At 38.3% G+C, this 16,220-nt stretch overlaps 1 protein-coding gene across 5 annotated transcripts in view; it reads right to left on the bottom strand.

The window, feature by feature from the left end:
* Nucleotides 1-13,447, bottom strand: part of LOC126481440 (putative transferase CAF17 homolog, mitochondrial) — a 57,941-nt gene extending 44,494 nt beyond the window's left edge. For 3 of the 5 annotated variants that reach the window (XR_007587557.1, XR_007587558.1, XM_050105197.1), the window contains exons 1-2: nucleotides 13,370-13,447; nucleotides 12,084-13,239 (exon numbers count right to left, since the gene is read on the bottom strand). Coding sequence is in view for 1 of the 5 variants with exons in the window: in XM_050105197.1 (XP_049961154.1) it covers nucleotides 12,084-13,172 (1,089 nt within the window). In the remaining 4 variants the exon portion in view is untranslated. The other 2 variants (XR_007587560.1, XR_007587559.1) reach the window with 2 other exon arrangements.
* Nucleotides 13,448-16,220: the final 2,773 nt, after the last annotated feature.

Here is a 16,220-nt window from a genome sequence, read left to right as displayed (position 1 = left end):
GAAAGGAGGGTATAAAATGAATATCAACAAAAGCAAAACGAGGATAATGGAATGTAGTCGAATTAAGTCGGGTGATGCTCAGGGAATTAGATTAGGAAATGAGACACTTAAGGCAGTAAAGGAGTTTTGCTATTTGGGGAGCAAAATAACTGATGATGGTCGAAGTAGAGAGAATATAAAATGTAGACTGGCAATGGCAAGGAAAGCGTTTCTGAAGAAGAGAAATTTGTTAACATCGAGTATAGATTTAAGTGTCAGGAAGTCGTTTCTGAAAGTATTTGTATGGAGTGTAGCCATGTATGGAAGTGAAACATGGACGATAAATAGTTTAGACAAGAAGAGAATAGAAGCTTTCGAAATGTGGTGCTACAGAAGAATGCTGAAGATTAGATGGATAGATCACATAACTAATGATGAGGTCACCAATATGGCGAAAAGGACCATTCACAACAACTCCCTATCGTGACTATGATGTCATGAAGTAAACATGACAACAAACACATAAATAGATCGAAAAACCATCACATACATATTCTGCTAAAAATATAATGAAACTAATGGAACAAGCAAGGGAAATTGGTGGTTTTTGGGTGGGGACAAACTAAAAATAAACACAAGCCACTAAACCAAACGACAAAAATGATAAAATAAAATGACCATAACCTTCCAAAAATCAACTAAAAACAATATCCACTGGAATCGAACACTCCCCTTGAGCTATATAGGTCAACAGTAACTATCGATACCAATTCATGAAACCCAAAACTACAACCACGTCCACAATCATCACTACCTCAAAAAACACAACAAACCAACAAAATTGGAATCTAACACTTCCCTTGACCTATATAGGTCAACAGCAACTACCAATACCGCTCTATAAGTCTCAAAACTTTCACCATCACCAACCATAATCTTACAAAAAACGCTAGAAAATCAAAATTGGAATCGAACACTTCCCTTGACCTGTTATCCTTACGTCATCTCCACATACAACCGCCCCTGATCTGAGACGCTGGAACTTTAGTAAGCCCCTTTTTTTCATAACACATTGAACACTCCATGACTTTAGCCAACAGCCCGAATAGCTTAAGAAATTCTATTAGAGACAACGTACTGTCCCCCACCATCACCGACAACCGAAAACTGTTGACCTTGTCAGTCATATCCATACCTACCAAAGACATAAACAAAGTGATTTAGCAAAATTCACACATGACGAACAGAAAAAAAAAAGAAACTACAATAACGTCGACATAACAAAACCAAAATCGTTAACTCACTGAAAAATATTCCGCTGAAGGGACAGTCACCACCGATACGACACACGTGCAATGCTACCATGGAAGTGAATCCCATACACCACATAACATGCTAACCATAAACACACCACCAGAGAGAACCACTGACCGCAACAATACGCCACCTATAAACATGCCACACACGCAAACTAAACCTAAAACATCACCTAACACACAACACATAAACACACCACAAGAGAGCACCACCGATCACATCAGAACGACACCTATAAACACGCCACTCTCACAAAATAAACTCCGCGCTGTCGCCATGTCACACACCACAACAGCCTTATGTCACAGGTCAAAGCCGACAGGTGGAATTGGATGCTTCAGCTGACCCAACAGCAGTAATAGCTTCAAAAATAAATTGAAATCATATCTAATTGACAACTCCTTCTATACCATAGGTGAATAGGAATAAATAAATCCATAAATATAGTATATGCATTTTGTGCCACTTAAGGGAATGGGATAAATAAAAGAAATATTCATCTTTGGCTCTGTATCGTAATATATATATTATAAAAATCTTTTTTCATGTGTGCATTTCTTGTGCACTTGACACATTCCACATCATAACAGCTACCGTACCAGGCGATTGATCAATGAAACATGCAACCAACTAATTGCAAAATAGCTATGAATCTGCATACCTAAAGTGAAATGACCACATAAAACTACACGTAGGGAAAGCAGACGCCAGACTGAAATTCACTGGAAAAGTAATTCATCCCATACCTCCAAATATGACTCCAGCGCCTTAACCTATGATCCTCCTTGCTTGGTGGTGTAAATTCAGGTCAAATAGGAAAGAGTTATATGGTAGGCAGAACTTTGTCATTACACTATTAAAACATGGAGGAGGAGTGTAAACTTATATGGAAGTGGAGTGTTGTTGTTGTTGTGGTCTTCAGTCCTGAGACTGGTTTAATGCAGCCCTCCATGCTACTCTATCCTGTACAAGCCTCTTCATCTCCCAGTACCTACTGCAGCCTACATCCTTCTGAATCTGCATAGTGTATTCATCTCTTGGTCTCCCTCTACGATTTGTACCCTCCACGCTGCCCTCCAGTACTAAACTGGTGATCCCTTGATGCCTCAGAACATATCCTACTAACCAATCCCTTCTTCTAGTCAAGTTGTGCCACAAACTCCTCTTCTCCCCAATTCTATTCAATACCTCCTCATTAGTTATGTGATCTACCCGTCTAATCTTCAGCATTCTTCTGTAGTACCACATTTTGAAAGCTTCTATTATCTTCTTGTCTAAACTATTTATCGTCCATGTTTCACTTCCATACATGGCTACACTCCATACAAATACTTTCAGAGACGACTTCTTGACACTTAAGTCAATACTCGATGTTAACAAATTTCTCTTCTTCAGAAATGCTTTCCTTGCCATTGCCAGTCTACATTTTATATTCTTTCTACTTCGACCATCATCAGTTATTTTGCTCCCCAAATAGTAAAACTCCTTTACTACTTTAAGTGTCTCATTTCCTAATTTAATTCCCTCAGCATCACCCGACTTAGACTACATTCCATTATCCTTGTTTTGCTTTTGTTGATATTCATCTTATACCCTCCTTTCAAGACACTGTCCATTCCGTTCAACTGCTCTTCCAAGTCCTTTGCAGTCTCTGATAGAATTACAATGTCATCGGCGAACCTCAAAGTTTTTATTTCTTCTCCCTTTCATGTCCCTTGACTCTTATAACTGCCATCTGCTTTCTGTACAAATTGTAAATAGCCTTTCACTCCCTGTATTTTACCCCTGCCACCTTCATAATTTGAAAGAGAGTATTCCAGTCAACATTGTCAAACGCTTTCTCTAAGTCTACAAATGCTAGAAACGTAGGTTTGCCTTTCCTTAATCTTTCTTCTAAGATAAGTTTTAGGGTCAGTTTTGCCTCATGTGTTCCAACATTTCTACAGAATCCAAACTGATCTTCCCCGAGGTCGACTTCTATCAGTTTTTCCATTCGTGTGTAAAGAATGCGTGTTAGTATTTTGCAGCCGTGACATATTAAACTGATAGTTCGGTAATTTTCACATCTGTCAACACCTGCTTTCTTTGGGATTGGAATTATTATATTCTTCTTGAAGTCTGAGGGAATTTCGCCTGTCTCATACATCTTGCTCACCAGATGGTAGAGTATTGTCAGGACTGGCTCTCCCAAGGCTGTCAGTAGTTCTAATGGAATGTTTTCTACTCCCAGGGCCTTGTTTCGACTTAGGTCTTTCAGTGCTCAGTCAAACTCTTCATGCAGTATCGCATCTCCCATTTTATCTTCATCTACCTCCTGTTCCATTTCCAAAATGTTGTCTTCAAGAACGTCGCCCCTGTCTACAGCCTCTATATACTCCTTCCACCTTTCTGCTTTCCCTTCTTTGCTTAGAACTGGGTTTCCATCTGAGCTCTTGATATTCATGCAAGTGGTTCTCATTTCTCCAAAGGTCTCTTTAATTTTCCTGTAGGCAGTATCTATCTTACCCCTCATGAGATAAGCCTCTACATCCTTACATTTGTCCTCTAGCCATCCCTGCTTAGCCATTTTGCACTTCCTGTCAATCTCATTTTTGAGATATTTGTGTTCATTTTCGCCTGCTTCACTTCCTGCATTTTTGTATTTTCTCCTTTCATCAATTAAATTCAGTATCTCTTCTGTTACCCAAGTATTTCTACTAACCCTCGTCTTTTTACCTACTTGGTCCTCTGCTGCCTTCACTATTTCATTCCTCAAAGTTACCCATTCTTCTTCTACTGTATTTCTTTCCCCCATTCCTATCAATTGTTCCCTTATGCTCTCCCTGAAACTCTGTACAACCTCTGGTTCTTTCAGTTTATCCAGGTCCCATCTCCTTAAATTCCCACATTTTTGCTGTTTCTTCAGTTTCAATTTACAGTTCATGAACAATAGATTGTGGTCAGAGTCCACATCTGCCCCTGGAAATGTCTTACAATTTAAAATCTGCATAGACATGAAGAGACTATATGCTTCTGAAATGTGGTGCTGCACAAGAATACTGAAGATTATCTAGAAAAGTCATGTAGCTGAAGGGATCTGGAAACGTTTCTAGAAAGCATGCAGGGGTAGTGACAACAGAATAGCCGTTTGCCAGAAATGATAGCATAGTGTAAGCACATACTTAACCCATCCATGACACAATTGGAATCCATTACATATTACAATCTGCACTAACTCATGAGGCTGTTGCAGCAACAATAATTACTTGTGCATAAAGAGCAGCTAAATCAAGTAAGAAGATTTACATGTTGAGTAAGCTAGATAAAGAGGCAGATGTGTCATGTCTCAAAGAGGAACTCAAAACATTTACCTTTTGGCAGGCGCATGTAGAAAGTCTGGGGCTCAAGTTTCAAAGAATGTGAATTGGACAGATACGTAAGTAGTAGAATAGTTAATGATGGGAGGGATCCTCCACCGTTTACAGTCACTGTAATGGAATTCCCCAAGCAATGACTACTGCATAGTAGAGCTATGAAGATTAGATTAGAGAGATGTTGAATAAAACATGTTTTGATGTCAAGAAACCAACACGTTAAGTTTTCAATGACTACTGCGGAAGAATCTTATCAAAAGATCTCTCACAAAACCCAAAGATACCGAAGTCACACATAAAGGATGTCAATGAAACCAAAGGTTTCACATTCATGTGTGACACAGGAACTGAAACTGAAGATAGCAAAGTAAAAGTAGAAATGGTGTACAGTCTTTTCAAATGTTCCTTTACTAAGGGAGGTACAGAAGTACTCCCCCAATTCACTTCCTGCGGAACTGCAAAGATGAGTGATATAAGAAGTAGTGTTCATAGCTTTGAGATACAGTTCAAATTGCGAAAATTAAAGTAGACTCCAGGGCTCAATGTAACCCTCATCAGATTGTACACAGAATATGCAGCTCAATTAGCATGCATTTTAACCACAATATATCATAGATTCATTAAATGGAAAACTGTGCCTAATGACTGGAAGAAACACAAGTTATATTTGTTTGCAACAATGGTAGCAGAAGTGATCTACAAAAGTACCACCCAATGTCATTGACATCTACTGGTTTTTGAAGTGCGGAACACATTTTGAATTCACACAACCTCTAACAGAATCACCTCCTCCATGTCAAACAGCAGGGATTGTGAAAACACTGATAATGGGAAAACCAACTTATACTTTTCTCAAATGACATCCTGAAAGTAATAGATCAGGTCAGTCAGGTGAATGCAATACTTTTAGACTTCTGAAAAGTGTGATTATATGGGGTATCGTATGAAACTTGTTGCCTCAGGTGTGCTGTATATTCATGACTTGCCAGAAACTATTAACAGTAATCTCAAACTTTTTCACAGTTTTGCTGTGACCTAATAATCACAAATTTGAAACTGTGTGCTTTACAAAACACTAAAATGTAGTATCCTATGACAACAATACAAAAGGGATCAGCCAACTCATACACACAGCTGTGTAACACTTTGTATATATACAAAATGGAATGACCACATAGGTTCAGTCATAGGTAAGGCAAGTGCCAGACTTGAGTTCATTGAGAGGACACTGGGAGAATGCAGGCAGGCTGCACAGAGATGGCTTACAAATCACTTTTGCACCCAGTCTTAAAATACTGCACAAGTGTGTGGGACCCATAGCAAATAGCACAAACAGAGGTTACTGAACATATACAAAGAAGAGTGGCAAGAATGGTCACAAGTTTGTCCGACTCATTGAAGAATGTCTTGGAAATGTGGAAAAACCTGAACCGGCAGGAGCTTGAAGATAAGATGTCAATTATCCCTTAAAAGCCAACTTACAAAATTTGAAGAATTTATATTAAGTGAGGATTGAAGAGCTATTCTTCAGCTCCAGACATATCACTGATGATAATGGTGATGCTATTTGGTTTGCGGGGCATTCAATTGCGTGGTTATTGCTGCCCCAGACATATCACTACTGTAAGGATCATGAAGGTAAGATGAGACTAACTGTAGCTAGCACAGAAGCAGTTAAGTACTTCTGCTAGAAGGAGCAGATAAGCAGTTGCTAGCATCCCACTCAGACAATGAATTGATATTCAGTTAAAGTATGATGGCCACGCATGAATTACGGGCAAAGCTTACATGGATTGTAAATCGTGCTCTGGAGAAATATGTGTCAAATAAGTGGATTAAGGACAGAAAAGACCCACCGTGGTTTTAAGCGAAATTCAGTAAATACTAAGGAAGCAAACCCATTGCACTATGGGTTCAAAAGAGAACATGCTAGTGACAACAGGCAATAGCAGAGAGTCATGCAGTTGTAAAAAGATTAATGTGTTAAGTGTACAACTACTATCATTGTCATAACTTAGCAAAATATATTGCCAAGAACATGAGACAATTCTGGTCCTACATAAAATCACTAAGTGGGTCTAATTCAGTCACTTTTTGAACAGTCTGATGGGGCAGTGGAAGACAGCAAAAGGAAAGAGGAAGTTTTAAAATTCAAGTTTAAGGAATCGTTCACACTGGGCAATCGTACACACACACATTCATCCGACCGTCCCTCAGACTCCTGGATGGAGGACATGTAAATATGCACCCCAGACAAAGTTGTTCTTTCATTTGCCTATTACATTGTTATCTCTGTGTAATATAAACTTATTCACATCAATATCTTAGTTCTGAAAATGGCTTAATGCCAAAATTGCAACTGTAAAATTAAATACTGACATCTGCAAGCAAGATGACTTCATTCAAAAAATTTATAGATGCTGTGGAAACTTATTACAAGAAATTAACAGCAAATGAAAGAGTTGAAAACAAGTCAGTCACCAGGTACAGACACAATCCAAATTCGGTTTTACAAAGAGTAATCCACAGCATTCGCCCCTTACTTATCTTGGATTTATCATGAATCTCTCGTCCATGACAAGGTTCCAAGCAACTGGAAAAAAAGCACAGGTGACTCCTGTATATAAGAAGGATACAAGAACAGACCAATAGCCTTAACACTGGTTTGCTGCAGAATTTGTCAACATACTCCCTGTTCGAATATAAAAATTTCCTAGAGATGGAAAAGCTTCTCTCCACGAATCATCACGGTTTTAGGAAACATCACTTATGCGAAACTCAGCTTGCTCTTTTCTCATGATATGCTGTGAGCTATGGATGAAAGACAGCATGCAGATCCCATATTTTTACATTTCTGAAAAGTATTTGACAAGGTACCCCACTGCGAACAGTTAACGAAGGTATGAGTATACAGAATAGCCTCCCAGATGTGTGAGTGGCTAGAAGACTTCTTAAGTAACAGAAGCCAGCATGTTGTCTTCGATGGCGAGTGTTCATCAGAGGCGAGAGCATTGCCATAAGTGCCCCACAGGAGGAGGATAGGACCACCCTTTATCTTCTATATACATAAATGATATGGCAGACATAGTAAGTAGCATTCTGTGGTTGTTTGCTGATAGTGTTGTGGTGAACAGGAAGGTGTCATCATTGAGTGACTGTAGGTGGATACAAGATAACTTAGACCAAGTTTCTAGCTGGTATGATGAATGGCTGCTACCTCTAAGTGTAGAAAAATGTTAGCTAATGCAGACGAGTAGGAAAAACAAATCTGTAAATATTTAACATTCTGTTTTCTCACTGTTTTTGAAAATATGACAATGTACACCAAAACATAATTATGCCATGGGATGATACCAACATCCTGTATCAATACAGTATCAACTGATCCACATCGGGTCAAATATGAGTAAAGCCTCAACCTTCGATGACATCCTCCATTGTCTTCATCAGTAACAACATACTAATCTCAGAAACTTGATCTCGTACATAATATTACTGCCCTTGCTGAACACTTAAGGGCAGGGACAGTGAAGTAGCTTATGCAAGTGCAGAAAGCATGCAACAGATCTACCTTGCAGATAGTCTACATTACCTGTGCCTGTATGAGGCTGAGTTGATGGGTGCCTACAGGCATCTGTCCCCAAGAGGCAGCATTGGAGGAGCCTACTCTAAGGCTTACAGCTCTTTTGTGACTATTTGTTGTTTTGCACACTCAAATCAGCTTACTAATGGTCACTCCTACATCAATAGCTACGCAGTGAATACATGTTAAAGCAGGTGTGAGGCATCACATGTTGTTCTGCCTTTCATGACAGTGGGATTGGAGTGGTTGAGTGCAGGAAGAAGGTTTTACAGCATAAATGATTGCAGGGATAGTAATGTCGTACAGTTCGATAAGAATGTTATGAAGGTGGAAGTGGATGGTACTGGAAAGACATAATTTATTATTTTCCAGGTTACATGTGAGAAACTCACAGCTTCCGCAGGTCAATATATTGAGGCACCTGGGGTCTGTGTGGTACTGGGTGAAAAAGGAATGGGGGTGGGGGCGTGCTTCTAGAAGCTGAAGCTGTATTTGTTGGAAAGGGAAAGCAGGAGAACACAGGGTCCACGAAACAGTTGCTCAAGACAAACACGTGAAACAGGTGGCTGGTATAGGTATTAAGGGTCTTGGCGTTGGAGTAAATGCATTCGTCACGAATGCCTAGGTTGTAGTAGAGGGAGTATTTGATGTTGAAGGGAAGGTAACAGGCAATTTTGAGGAAGTGTTGCTTATTGTCTGGTTCTACACTGACTGAAGTTCAGTGGTAAGTACCAATGAGATTCAATTTCATTTATTTATCCATCAAGGATAATCTTACTTAGACATATGATTTCTCATCATTATACAATGAAAATAAATTGCTCAAAATATGCATACACCCAGAATATATAGGTACGCATTTATGAGGAGAGGACAGGTGATTGGCCAAGGCCACTGTGAAGGAACCAGCCAGACATTTAAATGAAATGATTTAGGGAAAATACGGGAAACCTAAATGAGGAGGGCTGTACAGAGCAAACTCCATCCTCCTGAATACAATGCCACTTTCTTAACAACTGCACTGCCTCAGTCGGTTTGTCCCTAAATGTTCTTTAATTTACACACAATCTGCTCCAAATAACATATAATAAAATATATGTTTTCACTTCATCAGTGCACACACCAAAACCACCCTTTGATGACTCCTGGAGCACAAACATGTTGCTATGCCCTTTGCACTAACTATAGTCTGTTCAGAAAACAGACTCAGGCCCATAAATATGCAACTATGACCTGTGCATGTCTTCATGTACCCCTCTTGATCTGCCTAAAACAGAGTTAGCATCACCTAATGATGAATGACATGTTTAGCTCAGTAGAAATTCCTGTTTTTTTTCTGACTGTTAGTGGATAAATAGTGTAATCACACTGAAGACAACCCTCCCCCCCCCCCAACCCAATGTAAGTAAATGACAAGATATTTATAAAAGGAAGGAACAGGAGCAAGGAGGGAATAACAGAGAGGATAAAGAAGATGGGGTCAGCCTCCTGTATGACGAGAGAGATATACAATAAAAAGAATATATCCACAGAGGCAAAGGTAAGCCACTACAAGGCAACAGTGAGGAATGCAGTATTATATGCTGCTGAGATGATGAGACTAGGAATAAATGGCCAGAACAACTAGAGAAAGAAGAGAGAAATATACTAGGTCCCAAAAAAGGTGGATGCAAAGACATAGGGAAGAGTTGTACAGGAACATGAGAACAATATCTGGGGAAATCACACTCAAAAGGGCAAGGTTTGCTGGACATGTAGTTAGAATGAGTATGGACAGAATGACAAAGAGAGAGTGGGAAACAACAGGGAGGACAAGGGGAAAGAAAGGAACCAAGTGGTTTGTTGAACTTCGGGAGGACTGGTTGGAATTGCGGATCAAGGTCGAAGGAAAGGAAAATTGGAGGAACAAATATACACTGACCAATATGCCAGAGATCAACGACAGAGAAGAATACAGGAAAAGATTAGAGTGTCACCAGTGGAGCCGACAGGAGAAAAGGACACTGAAGGTCTCGGAAGAAGAGTGGAAGAGAAAGAATGAAGAGGTTCTGGGAGAAGAAAAGGAAAATGCAGTCCATGAAGGGGCTACCCATGGCCCTACAGAGGCCATAATGCAAGAAGAAGAAGAAGAAGAAGAGAAATGACAAGATATTATTATCATGTTCTATAGATCTTCGCACATGATTTTCTTTGATCAATAATTTTAATGTGGCAGGATGAACCACTACTCTGAATCATCTAAGTAATCTTTGCTTGTGTAGTATGCATTATCCTTATGAAGAATGTTTTAGCTGTCTTTCTGCAGTCGGTGCTAAGGAAGGTCACTTTGTGTTTGGAAAAGGACAAGTTGAATTTCAATTGTGAAAAGGAACTGAACTACTGCACAAAGCAAAGGGTTTCTTCACCAGAGTTCCCAACACAAAATGATTACAACGATAAATCTATACCGAACCAGAGGGCTCAGCCTCTGGGTACTGATGAATCTCTCTTCCACAAAATCCATGAGCAAGTTGAGGCCATCCTGGTTCCTGCAGCTAAACCTCTTATATGTTTGTAACTCTGATCCACAGATGTGAAGCAGTTTTGGGTAAGCATGAAGTTCGGGAGGCAGTCAGGTGGCTAAGAGGCCATTTGTGTTACGGTATTGAATGAGGTTGCACTGACGACGATGTGAAATGTTCCAGGTGGGAGAGGAGTGAGAATATATTTGAGATGTTTTATGTTTGCTTTGCTTTATAGTTTGGGTATATGTTGCTTCCCCAGAGCTGAAAGTGTTCAGTAGGGACTTTGAAGCCTGCTACAAGGGGACAGCCAAAAGTACAAAACAACCAGTCCTGCAAGAATAACCATCCAGAGACATTGACATTCCCACGTCATTCTGAATCATGCTCTTTCTTAAGACAGTTGTGAAAAAAATGGGCAGGAACAGGATGAGAAAATGGAACATCTGATACTATATTATTTTTTGTCATAATGAGAGAATGATAATTTAGAGGCTAGATTGTAACTGAGAGTTGAAACTACATATTGCTAGAATAGCCTGTTATTAAAGAAAGTATAAGTCATACACTATGCACTAAGTATTAAACAATATAAGAGCAAATTAAAAATGAATTTGAGTGTTGTTAAATAAGATACATTTACAAACTGTGACAGAAATTATGAAACATTTAAATATGTAATTCTTCTAAAAAGTGGCAGTAACCACAGAAATTAAAATTAAATGCAAGCACATGAAAGTACTCAACAGACACTGTGTATCCAACAACAGAAATTAGTTACAAACACACAACCATTAAGGTGATTACAAAGGTCATTAAATCACTAAAAGCTAGGAACCTGTTCGTATATTACATTATTTCTGATATAAAAGCTGGTATTTTCAGCAATCAAGCCGATTTTTGTGGAAAATTATGTTTGGCATTAGGCTGTTTGATTTACTGGAACACGCACAACTAGCCGGTTTTGAGCTATTGCCAGTTTCAGATGCAAATACTCATCAATGTATTGCAATGTGTGTCAATCCACAATGGCATGTTGACTGAAAACTGTTGTTTGAACCATTAACAACCCTCTAAATAGGCCTCAGTTCTTGCAGTAAGTATATAAACTTTATTCTCTGACAGTTTTCACAATACTTACTGCAATATTAAGAAAATGAGGGGAGAACAACTTCTCAGTAAGATGATAAAACAGATGTTTTACTTCCAAAGGAGCAGTTTTCAGCAAACTGTATAACACCATTGTAGGGCATTACTGAACACCATTAAAATTGAAGGTTACAATCGAGCAAACAGGAAAAATCAAATATATAACAAAATATACATACAACAACATTTTTCAAAACTCACTCATGCTTCCCGGCTCACAGCAAGGCGATCCTTCGGAGCTTCCTGTGGCCACCACTGTGGTTTGCAAGTCTCTCCTATAATGCCCATCACAGTAATATTTTTTGCTGCTATGGCTTCTGTTACTCTCAACAGCCCCAGGCCAACTTTACCTTCCACGGCCCTCAATTTACCGACTGATTTTTTGGAAGAGTCTAGTAGCTGTATAGGTGCATCAGATGGTATTTCTATTTCTGGTTTGGACCTAAAAAACACTGGCATCAAGCGTTTCCTAACAACACCAGTATGGTGCGTTCGTGCTGTAAGTTCTTGTCCTATATAGCAACCTTTGTGAAAGCTTACACCATGCAGATAATCACTATTTGCTTCCAAAGGGAAAGACACTCCAGGTGGTAGGTCACATATGCCTTCTCCTATTCCTAAAACGTATCTGTGGACTCTGTAATTCAAGAATCCATCATATAATGAACCACCACCTAATTCTTTTGCAAAAGTATCACGAACAATTTCATCTACGGGGGCAACAACACGATATCCCAGTGCCGCTACTCTTGGATCGCGACATATGATCACATCATCACGATGACTGTAAAGTCCAAGAGTTTCAGGTGATACGATATCCTTGGCATACGAAACTTTCCCTTGTGAGAAATCTAATTCATCAATCGGTCTATAAAAAACCCATACTTTCAATTTATCGTCAGCAACATCTATGTCGATTTTCCTGCGTACTCTGTATAACTTAAGATGTTTTTGAAGTAAATGAATGTAAGACGAATCACATTCAATCAAAAGAACATTTTCTTCTCTAGTTTTATAAATTATTGTATCACACATAACACGTCCTTTTACGTTCAGAAACAACGTGTAAATAGAATTCATACTTTCTAAATGACGGATATCATTTGTTATTAGTCCTTGCAAAAAGTTGTGAACATCAACTCCTTGCACCTTCAGAAGCCCACGTTGCGTAAGATTTTCTACAGCATAAACATTTCCTCTTGATTTGGAAAATGATTCAGTAAATGTTCTATTGTTCAATGCGGTAAGTTGAAAACATTTCAGTGATCTCCTGCTCAGTAGCGTAAACATTCTGTATTCTTGATTATGTACAGTTCAGAACAGTCTCCAAGATGAATCTGATTCTTATCTGTAAACGCTTGAAAAAATATGAGAACAACGGTTTACTTACAAACAACGTCAACGATAAGAGATATCTCATCGTATGGTCTGATTTACATTTTGCGGGAAATTAACGATCTACATGAACGACATGAATCCAAACATACCTCTAAACACGTAACACTCACTACTATGTAAACAATAATATTATTGTCAGGTTCCGACAGTAGCACCAACATACAAAAAAAGACATGATTTGTCGCCATACTGTGAAACTGGGCCACCACTGGCAATGAAAACTTGCACATGCCATGACATCAGAAGCCAGTTTCCACGTGTGCAATAAGTATTTCTACTGGCATCGTTTTCTAGATGGCATCAACCGAAATAATTCGTGCGGGCATAAATATTGTTCTACATATTTTAGTCCTAGATCTTACAGAAACATTAATTAAATGAAGACGCCCGTACAAATATTGAGTGCGAAAATGAATTTCTCGTAGAAATCTTTCGGTAGCCTGAAACACACTGATCGTAGACTAATCGGCAGGGGAAGAAATCTAATCCATAAAACATCTTCGATTGAATGAACCTAAGTTTGAATACCAACTGGGCAGCATCTCTTCCTGTATACAAAAGTCAACCGTTTACATTTCCTGTGAGTACCTTGGGAAATAACTTCTTATTTCAACAGCTATGCTCTGTTCTAATTCCTAGAGTTGGTCAGGGCCAGAACTGTTGTAAATTTAGCATTCCCTGTACTAATACTTAGTTTTGTAACCAAACTTTATACTATTGAGAAGAACCTCTGATCAGTCAATGATTCAGCCTATTTTAATATCTCTAAAGACTTATTAGTTTACTTACGGCCAGTTGTACAACTCCGCATGACAGCCAGTTAAGCTCCAATCTCGGAATAGCGCGAGAAATGCGTTGTGAGAATCTGGAATAACACCTAACTGGAGAATTAACGCGGGATAACTTAACCGTCGATTTCTGGCCTATTAGCGAGCTTAACTGGGGAATAAGAACTCCACAATTTACAGTGACCTAAAAACACAAGCCATATTAAATGGCCTCTCTGATCACGATGATCAATTGTGAACCTTAAAATTCGCCAATAGAAAAACAGTAAGTGGTCATACCAAGGTTAAACATATTAGAATAATAAATATGTAATCTACTAGCTTGTTTAGAAACAGTTTACACCACGAACAATGGGAAGAAGCGCACCAGGTAGACACAATGAACGAGAAATTCAATTCATTCCTGGAATTATTTCTCAAACATCTTGTAACCTGCTTCCCTCAAAGACAGATTAAAATGAAATCAGCCTGTTGTGGATTCTGTAGTCTCCTATGACATTATCTTCTGGGGAAATGCTTCAGGAGTTGAAGTAGTCTTCAGACTACCCAAATGATCATTCAGGTTAATATGTGGGGGTCTCTAACAGAATATCCCACAGAGGTCTCTTTAAGATTAGCAGGATATTTACTATTGCAAATCAATTTAAGTATACTCACTGATGAAGTTTGTAACCAGCAACAAGGAATTATTCGAGAACAATTGTAACATTCAGAAGCATAACACAGACAAACGAAAAATTTCCACCTAGGCCCTGCACCCATAACAAACATGCCCCTCATCAATATAAAATAGGAAATTAATAACTTCCACACATTCAAAGGGAAACTAAAAACGTTCTTTTTATAAGATGAACGAATTCCTAGAGTAATAAGCCAACTACACGAGCAAAAATACAGGAATACACTTAGATTAAAAAACCACTGTTAAAAGAAAATCTTTACTATATCATCATGAAGACAAAATTGTGAATTCTTAACATAAATTATAATGATAAAATGGAAATTTATTTATACCGTAGGTTAAAATGTGTACTACTATATTTTCTACACTGTTAAGTAACTTGAACTTATTTATGTGATGAAAATAAAAATTTTGTATTTTAATTTAAATCATAATGAAAAATGTAACTTTATTTATTTATTTGTGGTACTGGGATAAAAGTGTGTACTTCTATTCACTCTGCTGTTTTAAATATTCACTTGAAATTACACCAGTAAAATGCAGGTTGTAATACTGTTTGCAACCAATCGTTTATAGAAAATTAGTATTTGCTTGATATATATAATGCTCACATGATCTTGTATTATTTGACTTGCCCTATATTACGAATACACCCTTTGTAGAATATGGAACCAACAGGCATAAATAAAAAAATCATATCAAGACAGCAGGAATAGTGACAGATGCAGACAGCGATGACGAAATTTTAGCTGAACTGTTCACGAGAGTGAGGAAGGAGAAGAAAGTGGAATGACGCCAATCCCGAATTGATATCCATATTTCGCTTGCGAAAGGAAGCCATAGGTCGTCTTTTCAATCTATTACATGTGAAACTGGAGCATATGACGGACAAGGGAGCTATTTCTCTGTTTTCTTAAATAATACTGTTTGTTTGTAGTAATATAAATTTAATTACAGTACTTTGCGAATTCCATCGTGTTATATGTGTAAATCAAGCACATTAAAATGACGTTTCGTGCAAAAATTGTCTTGTTTATCTGACATCTGTTATTTTCGCTGCAGCAGTGGAAATGACTGTTTAGTTTTATTTAGCAGACAGCGTTATAATAGATTTAAACAAATCGAGAAACCACACCTGTTATGTGTACTGTTTGTACTAACAGCTTTTTCTGTTTTAGACAAAACATCGATTTTTCATGATGCCAAGCGTTTTTAGAAAACTGTAGGGAACCAGTTTAAATCTAAAAAAAAACCCAGTTCATACATTTCCATGGGCCTCACAAAGTACAGGATGACATAAGTCTAAGCTGTGATGATCAAGATGTACGTCAAGTTTATGCAACAAAATTTGTAGATCTCCACATTGACCATAAATTAAATTGGTCTTGCCATATTTGGGACTTTAGAAAAAGACGTAGTTCAGCAACTTGTGCTCTACGTATTATAGCAACAGCTGATAATGGTGATGCT

This window comes from Schistocerca serialis, chromosome 5 (assembly GCF_023864345.2).
Source record: "Schistocerca serialis cubense isolate TAMUIC-IGC-003099 chromosome 5, iqSchSeri2.2, whole genome shotgun sequence".
NCBI lineage: Eukaryota > Metazoa > Arthropoda > Insecta > Orthoptera > Acrididae > Schistocerca > Schistocerca serialis.
This window is presented reverse-complemented; position numbering and strand designations above follow the sequence as displayed.